The sequence below is a fragment of the Drosophila pseudoobscura genome, chromosome 2 (genome assembly GCF_009870125.1).
Source record: "Drosophila pseudoobscura strain MV-25-SWS-2005 chromosome 2, UCI_Dpse_MV25, whole genome shotgun sequence".
NCBI classification, from domain to species: Eukaryota; Metazoa; Arthropoda; class Insecta; order Diptera; family Drosophilidae; genus Drosophila; species Drosophila pseudoobscura.
The window spans coordinates 27,984,342-27,997,198 of NC_046679.1; the positions used below are offsets into that span (position 1 = coordinate 27,984,342).

At 45.0% G+C, this 12,857-nt stretch overlaps 1 protein-coding gene and 1 long non-coding RNA gene across 2 annotated transcripts; one reads left to right on the forward strand and one right to left on the reverse strand.

Moving 5' to 3' along the window:
• Positions 1–256: 256 nt before the first annotated feature.
• LOC4803011 (PP2C-like domain-containing protein CG9801) lies at positions 257–12,272 on the reverse strand. The gene is made up of 4 exons (XM_001359776.4): positions 11,887–12,272; positions 2,748–3,034; positions 1,861–2,675; positions 257–1,808 (listed from the first exon to the last, which is right to left on the reverse strand). Exons 2-4 carry the CDS (start codon positions 2,882–2,884, stop codon positions 574–576), a joined length of 2,187 nt encoding a protein of 728 aa, XP_001359813.2. The 5' UTR covers positions 2,885–3,034; positions 11,887–12,272; the 3' UTR covers positions 257–573.
• LOC26533967 (uncharacterized) lies at positions 4,229–6,367 on the forward strand. The gene is made up of 3 exons (XR_001451958.2): positions 4,229–5,012; positions 5,118–5,876; positions 5,929–6,367. It is a non-coding gene; the product is annotated as an uncharacterized lncRNA (long non-coding RNA).
• Positions 12,273–12,857: the final 585 nt, after the last annotated feature.

Sequence of the window (12,857 nt, forward strand, 5' to 3'; positions counted from 1 at the left end):
AAATTACACCTTTCTGCTCGCCAAATCAATCTGTTTTTTCCAGAGAGAGAAAAATATGAAACCAAAGATTAGAGAACACATCTACAGCATACACACTCTCCTTCTCTTCGTTATGCTTCATCTATGTGCTCTATAATCTTTGATGGGACCCTACTTTGGGGACTTATTCTTTAAAAGCATATTTCACATCTCAACAGATGGTATGGGAGGGTGTAAAAAGGTTTTACGAATGAAGGAGGGAAGTGTAAAAATATGATTTACATTTTGTGTGTTTTTCTTATTCTGTGTTCAGTTTTTGTTTTTTGTTTTTTTTGGTAGTTTAAAACATTTGAGGCATTTCTGTCGTACAAATAAATGGCTACAAAATCTATGGCTGACAAATGAGTAGCATCGAATATTCAAGAAATCAAAAATCAACAAAACTTAAAGCGTAATATGAATATCAAAGATATAGAGATACAATATATAACTATTCATGTATATCGTTTGTATATATACTATATATGATGTGTAGGGTATACATATGTAGATTTATGAGTGAGAAAAAGTATATCCAAAAGCTGGTTCTGCAGTCTAGAAATTCGTCTCCTTAAATTCCTTGGATTGTAGCACGGGGGAAAGTGTCGTCGTTCCTTCATTTTCGTTTCCATTGTGTGATGTTCCCTCCGGTCTTCCGCCTCCCACTGTGTAGGCCAGCACTGTGGCATGATCTAGTTTCCCTGGCAGCGCCACGAAGGCACTGCTGTCTACCACCCTCTTCCTGGCCGCTCGATGCTGCATTCGATTGAGCTGCACCTCCCGCTTGGCCCCATCGGGTCCCGTCGAGAGCTTGTAGAAGAGCTCTCTCTGTTCCAGGGTCTTGCGGCGCGCAGAGGTTATCATTCGCACGAAATCGATGAGCAGGTGGCAGAGCCGCCTCGCCGAAGCACAGGGCGAGAAGGTGCCATTGATGCCATAACTAAGAAGATCTTCCAGCCGATACAGTGTCAGGGCATGTCGTTGCGGTCCCGTCACGAGAGGCAATCCAGAGATCGACTTTGGTATGCGCAGCGGCGTTGTCGTCACAGAGGCTGGCGGTCCCAGTCCCTGCCGTGGTTCAATCAGCGTCTGGGAGCGCATGTATTTCGGACGACTGGGCGCATTGCTGGGCGGACTGGCCGCCTTTGCTTGCCTCGCTGGTCGTGTGGGAGGCGTTGATGGATGCAGACGTGCATAGATCGCCGAGGCGCTCTTATTCTGCCGCTTGGGCGCCAAACTTGAGGGCTTCCCCACCGATGTCTGCAGCTTCACATCGGGTGTCCAGGCCTCGGCGAATTTCCCCACCACCGGATCAAAGTTATCGCTTATCCCATCCGATGTGAGGAACACAATGTCCCCGCTCTCGATGCAGCTCATTGTAAATGTGAGATTACTGAGCTCCGGTTTGTTGCCATCTGCAGGGCCCAAGGCCCCCAGTGCATCACGCATGTCCCTCATGGAACTGATGTCGTGGGAGGCTTGGGTCAACTCCCTTACCCCGTGCTTCTTGGAGTACACGTAGCCCAGGGAATCACCCACATTGCAGGAGCACACCACATACTTTCCGGGTGCACCGTCCAGCGGCAGCACAACGGCAATGGTGAGTGTGGACAGTGCGCCTCCTACTTCCAGTATGCAGCCATGACCCTCCCACAGGCTGCGCAGGAGACTCACAAACACCTCCTGCGTTGTGGTGGCCCTGCATTCCTGTGCCTGTCCGAAAACCGCCCGATCTAGGTAGTCGAGACAGCCATGGACGGCCGAACGAGCGGCCAGACGAGCTCCATCACCTGCAAAAGGAGTAGGGATTAAATTCGAGTCGGGATTAAGGGCGAGCCTCACCCCAATTGACGCCATCTGCCATGGCCATTGCAGCGGAATCTCCACGCACTACCATGCCATAACAATCGGCAATGGGATTACCCATGGGCTCCTTCGTTAGCATATTCGTTTCGTAGAGGGACACAGAGATTCCGTAGGCAAAGTCGCATTCCATGCGCCAGTTCTCCACGCCAGCAACGATCGCAGGAGGAGATGGGGTGGCGGACGAGCCACCCTGGTTGCTTACTGCCTCGCGGAGCAGACGCTCCCTTTCCGAATTTGGGCTGGCATCCGCAGAGGCCTCAGTCTTTGCATTCAACAGATTTCTGTTGTTCTGGTCCTGCGACGAAACACAGGAGGTGCTGGCCTTTCCGGTATCTCCGGAAGCTGCCGCCGCGAGATTTGCAATACTGCTCTTGGAGTTCTTGCGCGAACGCATGCCCGATGTGGAGGCCGTTCCTACCTGCTGGTCACCAGCATTGCTTTGTCTGCGGGAACCACCGCCGCCGCTGGGCCCCCCCTGTGGCCGGCCAAATTTATTCGTCAGCCTTGTGGCGGAGGTGCTCTGCTGTGTGGCTGCAGCAGGAGCCCGTGCCGTTGCATAGCAATCCTCGTTCTCCTGCTGCGTATCGATGAAATCAATGTCGTCCGCATAGCTGGCACTCAGATGGAGCTTCGAGCGCTTGATCCCCGTCAAACCCTCGTCGGGACCAGTGCAGGCGGCCGTGATGGAGCAGGTTCCAGCCTCATAGCCTCCCAGCTTCAGCACGGGCATCTCTGTGGGATTCTGTCCATTGTAGATCTCTGGGCCATCCACAAACTGTCGTTGCATGCGGCTGTCACAGTAAGAGAGGGAGATTTCTATTAAATTTTGATTCCATTAACGATTCCAATCGCGAGTCTCTTACCCCTCGAGATATTTGGTTATGAAGTTGCCATCGTCATCGCCATCGTTTGCATTGCCACGGCGACGACCCTCGCGGGGCTCTGCAATGAAGCTCAATTGACGAAAGTACGTGGTGACCTTCTGGCGGAGTGAAGGCATCTTAGCTCCCAATTAGAGAGAGGCGGCAGAGCCTCTTAATTACTGGCGAGCGGGTGGTGCTGCTGGGATGCTGGAGGGATAACCAGTGGACAGCAGTTCGTTCACCTCATTTGCGGGGCAATTGTTGTGGGAGCTTGCGGCTTCTGTTTCCTACAACAAGAGACAGAGAGAGAGAGAAGGTTTCATTTAATTATCAATAAATTATGCAATTAAATGAGGCATAAAAAAATTAAATTGCAATAGAAGCAGCAGACGGCAGCCAGCATCCAGCATCCAGCATCTCGTGGCATTCTAATGACAGGATGTGCTTTTTAGTTGCCGCAGACCATCATCCTCCTCCTCCTTCTTCCAGCCTTTATTCCAGCCTCATTAGAGGACAGACAGTACCTGCCTGCTGAAAAGCCCATTCATTCCCCCAGTGCCCCGTCTTGCAACTCATTTCGTATGCGGAGTCCCCCCCTCTATACTCCTCTCTTCGCTCTTTTTGTGTGTGTGTGTGCTCTGATGATTAATGAATGAACAGAAACCGAACCCGAACCCGAACCCGTACCCGAACCCCAACCAGAACCCCCCAGCAGCAGCTGTTAAGTTTTCGAGTCTCAAAAGTTCTGGCATTCAACTGAAAGATGATATCATATGGGAGTTTCATAAGGGAACCGGCAAATAAAAGACACCATTCTGCAGGATGATAGACATTTGAAGGGTAAAAACATATGAAAGACACCATTGTGGAGGGTAGAAACAAATGGAGGACAGCATTTGAAGGGCACAAAATACCACAAACGGAAGCACTTACAACGTAGAGTAGTTATGAATCTACCTTTGCTCAACCTTCATTCCCATTTTAATTGCCACAACCATTATGCAAGCCTCTCCACTACAATTTTCTCCTACTTGAAGCCACCATAAAATGCTAATCTTCAACGGCAATTGCTCTCTGGAGAGCCCCGAGATGATGTTTTTCCTACACACAAAACGATTTATATAAACGATCAACAACAAAAGACGCAGCAGCAGAAAATGTGTTCAGAGCGTGAAAGTGCTCTTGATGACAGGCAGGCGGCAATTATTTCGCCAAATGCTGGACAAATAAAAAATAAACAATAACACTTGCCTTAATTTATGGCATGAAGATTGGCGGCAGGCAATTGAAGGCAGGCGGGCATGAAGAGAAGGTGTATGGCGATTAAGGAGCCTTTCTATGCACTTCTCAAAGTTTGCAGCAGAAACCTTGAATTGATTGGACCTCCTCTTCTTAATCAATCAGGAATCAATCGACAGTACAGTCTCAGGCACAGGCAGTAAAGTGTAATTCAATTTCTTGGCAACAGAAAACTGATCGGATCCGATCTGATCTGATCTGATCTGCACAGATCCACACCCACGCTGCACGTAAATGCATTAAAATCGAATTAACCCAAATTACATTTCCTTTGTTGCTCTCCAAGATACAAATCAAAATGAATTGAAAAAGTCAAGACAAAGCCAGAGGCGGCACAGGCGGGGAGGGAGGGAGGGTGGCGGAGGCAGTGGCAGTGGCAAGCCTATTGAAGTGCAGCCAACTGTATGCACACCAGAGCCAATGGCAATCAATCGGATGATTGAAAAAGCCTCCACTCCATCGCCACAGCCACAGCCACAGCCATTGCTGCCTCCGTCTCCGCCTCCGCCCCCACAGCCACTGCATAACATTTCAATTTGGCCACAACAATGTGTACTGCAATATGCAATATGCGATTAAATGTGCAGCCAAAGTGAGATTACAAGCCACAGGCGGCACCGCAAGAGTCGCGTCCGCCACCAAACGCCAACATCGATGCTCACAGGCCACAGTTTTGCCCCTGACTCTCCGTCGTTTGTGCTCCAGTTTGTGCCCCACCTGAGCGGAACTGAGCTCCAGCTTACAGGCTGCCACAGCTCCTACTTGCCTCCTCCTCCTCCTCCACCGCGTAGCAGCGTCAATCAAAGTCATCACCACTTGACATACAAAAGACGTTCGAGTCACTGCGAGAAAAGACTTCAGCATATTCTAACTATTTCGATCTGGAAACCACTTTGACGCGCAGTAGAATGCGGCAGGGACTGCAATAGCCCACCGAGGGGCACTGCCGCATGACGGAGTTCAAAGGTATATAAGAACATTCAACACAAAACAACAACAGATCTATTCTAGCATCCAGTTTCCAGTTTTTTGAAGGCATTACGAAGAGTATTATGTTCTTATTTTTCCCAGTGTTTTCCCACTCGATTCTCGTTCAACTTTTGTGTTCATTCATCTTTTGAAGATGACGCTGATGATGCTATTGTGAGAGAGAACCTCTCACATAATAATATTTAATGTGAGGCCATTGTCCACCTGACAGACGAGAGCACGTGCTGTGAGGAATGAATGGAACCTCAAGTTATATCACAAATACAAGTGGGTCTTCAACTAGAACGATCTCCTCCATAATCTGGGCATTCCGTCAGTGCAATAACAACATTTAATCATTTCAAAACGCGACCCTCCCTCTAAATCAACATACGATCCCCACAATTTGTGAGGCGTGCGCCGCAATCAATCGACACTTTGGGGCGCATCGAATGTTTCAACACTCGAAACGAATCAAGCATGGAAATGGGGAAACTATTCGGGCGAATACTCGTACCAGGCCGGGACAAGAGGGGCATTGTGCAAGGTCTGGGGAGGGGCACGACCGCACCGTATAAAAGATCGAGTATATATATGTATGTGTATAAATATTATCTCAAATGTGGAGCAGATCTCGTGAGCTGCTGCTGCTGCCACATCTTCTGTTTATGCTCGAAAAAACCCAAAATAAACAACGAAATGAGTTTCCTCAAACTATAAATAATCGAGACGACGGGCCGCCCCACTAGCCGCCGCATATGGGGGCCATCAGAAGCCCAGACCACAGACCCCAGACCCCAGACCCCAGACTGATTCTTAACCTCATCTCTATCTTTGGAATATGTGGGAATGCTATACCTGGTAATTCTAGAGAAAAATGATTGGAATATATGCACATATATTTATTTTACAGTGGGAAAAACGTGTCACGCCACATGCAGCAGTACCCCTCAGTCGTTCGGCCTGGTTTCTGCCTGGAATCCTTCGATTGGCTGTCTCTTGATCAGTCCCAATTCGATATAGAGATTCATTCTTGATCTAGATTTCGTTTTTGATCAACTATCTGTCGTTTAAAAGATCATAGCACTTATATTTTAACAGATATTGCTCTGGTTTTTGGAAGTTCTACCTAAATTTCCAAACTTGTAACGATTGAATCAATCTATAGTTGTATCCCCGGTAATCCCAGGTATTCAAGTGGTCTATATTCGATCCTCAAACGTGCACAATTTGTTTAGAATTCAAGCGATTTCCCTGGAAATATTTATACGACAAGGCTTTTAACCGCATTTCCTGTTAATCAATTCACACGAGAAGTTAATCAGAGATACTATTTACCACGGGAATCTGTGTTTACTCTGTGGGTTAATTAGATGTGGCATCAACAGACTACGGGGCAAGGTCTCTTCATCGTTTGAAAAGAGTCTCCCGTCTGAGGTTTCTCTGCCTCCATCCAGAGAGATTCTTTTATGTTTGTTTTCGGCTTTTGTGCATATTCAAAAGTGTTGACTTAATGCCATGGTGGCCCCCAGAGCGGGAGAGACGTGCGTGCTAAAGCCATAAGCAAACAAGTCATCAGAAAAGTGGGGTTGAGCGCGAGAGAGAGAGATACTGTCTCGGTGTTTTGGTCTGCATGGAAAGCCACGAGCAGCAGAAGATGGTGACAACAAGTAGCAGAGACAGAGAGAGAGAGAGAGAGACAGAGCCCCATGGAATCTCAAGGTGCAGGCCGTATTTGTTGGCGTTTTTCTATGGTGGGGAGGTCTTAGCACAAGTCAAGTGCATCATCGCTCGCTGAAAAGCCAAAGCCAGACAGAAACACAAAAGAAAAGCAGAGACACACACGAAAGTGAAAATTTGTGGGCAATGCATTCATTGCGTGTGCTGTGTGTTTTCCACACCCAAAAGAAAGTTGAAGGCCGTCTGAAGATCAAGATGGAATAACAAATGTTTTAAGTTGAAAATAATATACCAAAAGTATCTTTAACTGCAGATATTTTCAAGCTGTAGATTGGGCAACAAATATTCATTTATTCAAGCATTTTCTTGCCTTAAAAATATCTCCATAATCCTGATACCCTGATACTATTTTTAACAGTGCATATTCTTTATGCATTTATTGCATTTTTTCGTATATGGAAAACCGGTTCCATAAACCACAGGGCAGACCCCGGGCAGCCAGCCTCAACCGCAGAACCGAATAAACAATAATCTCTCAAATAAAAAAAGAAATATAAAAAGCTTAATTCTCATTTCCTGATTTGCCATAATTTTCCATTCCCCTGAAGGCCTATCAAGCCATAAATATGATTAAGAAAATGTGTACAAAAGTAAATAAATTCATTAAGAAATATGCACTCGTATGTATGGGTAGGTTTTCAGAGCTTAATATAGAGATTATAGAACTCTTTTCTTCAACCGATGGGCCTGTGAACACTTTTATATATGGATTGCAGAACTCTTTCATTAATCATTTGGTTATAAAAGCCCTTCTCTGCCTCCATTAGACGACAAAGGGCAAGCAAATATGTAAACAGGTGTTGGACCACTCATTGGAAAAGCTGTTGCCTTTATAAATAATGCATTCTTAAACCGCCCCCAAAGCCAAGAGCCGCTTGGGGCTTCATTAAAATCGGGTTATTAAAATTTTACATAATGTAAACCTAAACCGCATGGAAAACAATCACAAAAGGAGGTTCCTTGACCCCTCCAGAAGGGGATGATGGATCGCCTGTTGGAGGTCGACGACATGGCCTGGCATATAGCGTGACGTCCCCCATACGGGGAGAAATTTTAAAGAAAGAAAGAAAGAGGAGCCAAGGGGTAAGCTCTTTATCGTTTCCCCCAAACATGGGCGAAACATTTCTTAAATTGCCATCTAATTGGCATATTTTTTTCATACGGTGCGTGGTACGCTCCATTTCCTGTTGCAACAATTTGAATTAATGGAGTTTGCTGCTGCCCCCGGCTGCCCCCCGGCTGCAGCCACATCCATATCCATCACCGCATCTCTGAGTGGCAGTGCAACTCAATTCCCACTCTGAAAATTGACAGCGCGGCGAAACTGAAAGTGCAACACAAAGATCGGGGGCAGGTTTCCTTTTGTTTTATTGCTTTCCAGCGAGGAGGAGCTCCCTTTCTGATTCCACCCCTAAGCCTCTCGTTTCCCTCGTTGCAATTTCCAGCCCATTTCCGCTTGCATGTTTTCCACTCATTCTCCTCGGGCTTTTGAGGTCGCGCTACTTGGCCCAAAATGAAAACCTATTTGGGAGGGAGCAGGCAGAGTCGAAGAAGTACTCGTACAATACAAGAAAATGTGGGGCAAGGCAAGGCCTAAGCCTTAGAAGCAGCTGTTGTGAAATAGTAACGAAAAAAAAGGGGAGTGGAGTGGAAATGTCTATTGTTTTGGGGCAAGTTTTGGTTTGAAGTTGGCCGAAAGAAACAACAGATTGTGGGGATAATCCTCTTGGCTGTGATTAAAGAAAAACCCCATAAAAGTTCTCACACTGATTGTCTGCCTAATACCCTTTTTTTGCCTTCCACAAAACAATTTCCATAATTGAATGGAGATATAGGTAGCGGGCATGCCTGTCGTCAATGTTTTTGTGGCGATTTATACACGACAACTAATCCTACATGAATAAAATAAATGTAGAAGCCTCCACAAACTCCACAAAGGCTGCCTCTTGGGGTTTGGGTTTGTGTTTGGGTTTGGGTTTGGGGGCTTGGCCCCGCGCTGTGCTGCATACAAATAAGAGACAACTCCAACTCCTTCCTATGCAAATTTGCTGAAGAGAAACCCGCCAGACAAGCGAATATCTGCGGAATGGTGACTGGGTGTGGGACTTACATATTAAATTAAATGTTTGTAATGGACAAAGACAATTCAAACGGAGTCAAGGCCCGGACAGCCGACGGTGGGGCCAAAGAACTCTATTGTGGCAGCAAATACAAAGAAACAACAAGACTGTGCTTGGGCCCGTGCCTGAGGCAAACCTCCGAAAACCTCGCTACTCCTACTCCCAATCCAAGTCATGGCCATCGTCGTCCACGTCGTTTGCTTCTGGTGTCAAATGTCTGCCCACTGGATGGACAGGCGTCTCTTTTCCAGGTGGTGGGTTGATGTCTCTCTCTCTCTATTGCGGGGTTAATTGACCCCTGACCGTCTGCCTGTCCTTCTCTTGGCCACGTTTTAATTTGAATTTTATTCGGTTTAGTCCCCTGTTTGATTGTTGAGTCATACAATCATTTGGCTGACTAATGCATTCGGAGTAATGCTTAGACAAAGCCATAAAGAAAGAGAAACCCCATAAATAAATGTATTTATTAAATATGCATGCTGGAACCTTTCTTATTTTAGTAATACTTTTAATAATATACACATGTATATTCCTCCACTCTTTCCTGTTTTCATTGATTGAAATTTTGTTTGCGGTTCTTCGCCATTTATTTAAAATTAGCAAAATTTGTTTGTATATTTAGCAAAAATTTTATTTGTGCATTTTGTTGCTGGTCGAATGCTTCCGCTACGCTGTGGGTGGTTTTTGTTTTTTTTTTGCTAAACTTCTCTTCATCAAAGGCCACACAAAAGGACCAAAAAAAAGTTCTATAAATGTTCGCCAGACAAATTGTTTTTAATGAGCTGGAAACTTTTTCAGCTGAATAGAGTTTTTCCTATTGTTGAGAGAAGCAGTCCCCGCCTCCCCTCCAGCCACTTAATGATAGAGAGCAACCCCACTCTGTATACGAGTTAAACAAATATAGAAATTCAATATTTATACAGAGCTTCTGCTGCAGGCAAGCTAATGCATTAAAGAAGAATGAACTCTTCTCCTACGGAGCTGTGGAGCTGTGGAGCCGTAGAGCCCGGACAAACAAACTTCTCAACTTCAACCTCCACATGAGCAGAGGACCACGGACCAGAACTACGTCATAAAACCAGCCATCGAGACAACAAAGGATGGTCGTGGTAGAGGATGGAGGCAGGAGCCTGGGAAGACCGCCAGTTGGTGGCTGGGAGTCCCAGACAGAACAACTTCATGCGGCAGCCAGCAGCACCACCACCAACATCCCACCTCTGGGGGCATCAGAGCCAGACGGCAGCAGACTCCTTGCTTCTCGCAACGGAAAATCGGAGAAAAAGAGAAAATAAATTGGGGAAACAAAATATTCCACGAATAGTTCAAAGTTTGTGTGGGGAAAAACTACGAGTAGAAAAAAGTTGAGCAGAAAATTCTTTGGTTGCCAAGCGAAAGTGATTGAATTCCTAGGGATTCCGACTGGCGCCGGCGATTGGTATGCAATTTTCCATTTGGTATTCAAATAAATGGCGAAACTATGAAAATGCACAGCTGAAAGTTTGGGAAAGTCCTTCAACATTTGATTTCTTACTGCGCAAAGATTTTTAAAAACTAAAGATCTCAAGTTTTTAGATATTTAAAATAAATGTTCGCTTAGGGGAAATTTATACAGCAAAATAACGTAATTTATTTCCGATTACAACAACGCTACAAGGCAGCGATAATCCCCCTGCTTCATAGGCAAAACACCCTCAATAGAGTTATCTCTCGAAGTTATCTTGTGGACAAAGTGGTTGTCAGCCCACAAAAACGTTGCCCCAAAAAAAGTGTCCCCTTTAATTTACAGTTTATTTCCGGCTGATTTCGCCCCGCGTCGGTTTTTACCGCAATTTTTGCGCAACCCGACAGACGACAGACGACGGGTTGAAAGTTCCCATTTTTATTCCCGGGCCAGGCGCCACATCACGTGCCGAATGGGGTGGAGGGAGGAGGCATGGATTCTCCAAGGTATTGTCGGTCTTTGTTGAAAATCGATTTTGCGGCATGACGAACGTGTTATCCTTGGGACCGCAGTGGAGTGAAAGAGCGTGTGTGCAGGAGCTTATGTCCAAAGAAATTGCCTGCTGCTGCATTTCCCCTCCCCCTCATCGCACAATTGCCTACAGTAGTGCCGTTATGTCGTGCCAGAAGTAGTGGGTGAAAAAGAGGAAGCTTCCATCATTTGCAGGCAACGGTAAAAATAAAGCTTGGCAATGGAGTGACGTTTTAAGTGGCAAAGTTTTTTGTTTGTTTGCGAAATACACTCGTACTTCCTGTGTCTGCCGGCCGAAACAGGGGCGAAAAATAGATTAATTTGCAACTGCAGCTCTTTTGTGAAATTATCGCTCTTTGGCACCCGATTAGTTTTCTTTAATTGTTTGCGAAAAGCCAACAGAAACAACAACAAAACAACAAAGCAAGCAGCGAAAAAGTTATTAGCACAGTTTCGAAATTCGATAAAGGAAAAAACCGGTTATTGCTCTGCCATAACGAAAGCTGCTGCGTCTTTATCGTGTGTTACGGTTGTTGTTGTTGCTGTTTGTCGCAGCAGCAGCTGAGAGGCTGGCAGACAATAAAAACCAAGGTGAAGCTTTTATACCCTTTCAGCGCCAGCGAACGCAGTTTAGGTTCTATAGATTTGTGCGAAATTGAGTTCTATGTGGAAATATATAAAACTAACTTCTATGAAGCGCGTGGAACTACAATTTAGTATGGGATTTATGGGATTTTCAAAGCTGCACTGCAAAAACCTCCTCAAATTCAAAATACGCTCTGTTAGGGTGCCAGAAATACCTCAGCAGGTGAATCAACAGCCCCTCTACGCATGCACTCCTTCTCCCTCTCGCACACTGTTTGAGGACTCAATCTAAGAAGAAGGAAATGATAAAGCATACCAACAGAGAGACAAAAACACATAATACACATCACAAATCAAAACAAAAACGTGACAAAAGGCGGCAAAAACATTTGGGGGCCACCATCGAAACAAAAATCAATAGTAAAGAAGTAAAAGCACATAGGAATTCACTTACAATAATTTTAGTTGTTGTTGTTGGGTTGGTTTCGTTATCGCTGCTGCTTCTCCCTTTACATATGTATTGTTGGCGCCACACGTAATGTGCGTACGTTCCGCGGGGCGGTCGGCGGTCGGGCGGTGGTGTGTATAAATATTTAACAATAACGAAGGGTAGTTTATAAAACTCTAGCTCTAACCTAAAGCAGGTTTTGAGTGGAATTTCAATGTAACAATTGTATTTGGAGCTGCTCTGTTTAATTTTTAATTATAATTTAAGCACTGCACTTGTCGTTATTCAAATGGAAATGAGCTTCGAACGTTTTGTAAAATGTTCGCGCACGACAGCACCCGCTCGCGATGGCTGAATTTTTCGAATTGGTTGGTAACTACACGGCAACTACAGATTTGCTACATATCGACAACATTTTTACTGAGTATGGACATTGGAATACCCTATTTTTTGTAACTCTTGTTTAAAATTTTTTTTTGAAGCTGCTGTTTATTTTTGCTTATTTTCCGTATACATATCTTGATCCCTATACCTATTCCAAGTCTCTGTAAGAGGACCATAAACTTTAAAACAGAGATTGACTAGTTTCTGCATTCATTGAAGCCTGAGATGACAAACATTTCCTCAACTCTATAATACCAATCTTTCTAGGGTGCATTCCAGCTCATGTTGCGGGACATTGTTGCTTTTGCTTACCTAATATATACCTTGCGTTCACATGCCTTTCGTAATATTTTATCGTCAAAATTGAGAAGAAGGTATATTTATGGGATACCTAAAGGTATATAATTTTTGCAATAAATGGAAATAAAATGGAATATTACTTTTTGCTACGGAACGATATATTTCAATATCAGGCTAAAGTATAATAGTATACAAATTAGCTCATGCAATGTTCCAACTATCCATTGACAGTTCCAAAGGTAAAGTTTAAATAATTATCAGAGGTAAGATGGTTTGCTTATCATGTCTAGCTC

Excerpts from the sequence above, each read along its gene's own strand:
- LOC4803011 (XM_001359776.4), bottom strand. The coding sequence starts at position 2,884 with ATGCCTTCACTCCGCCAGAAGGTCACCACGTACTTTCGTCAATTGAGC. Across the intron at positions 2,676-2,747 it reads ATAACCAAATATCTCGAGGG|CCGCATGCAACGACAGTTTG; the intron begins GTAAGAGACTCG and ends TTACTGTGACAG. Across the intron at positions 1,809-1,860 it reads GGCAGATGGCGTCAATTGGG|GTGATGGAGCTCGTCTGGCC; the intron begins GTGAGGCTCGCC and ends CTCCTTTTGCAG.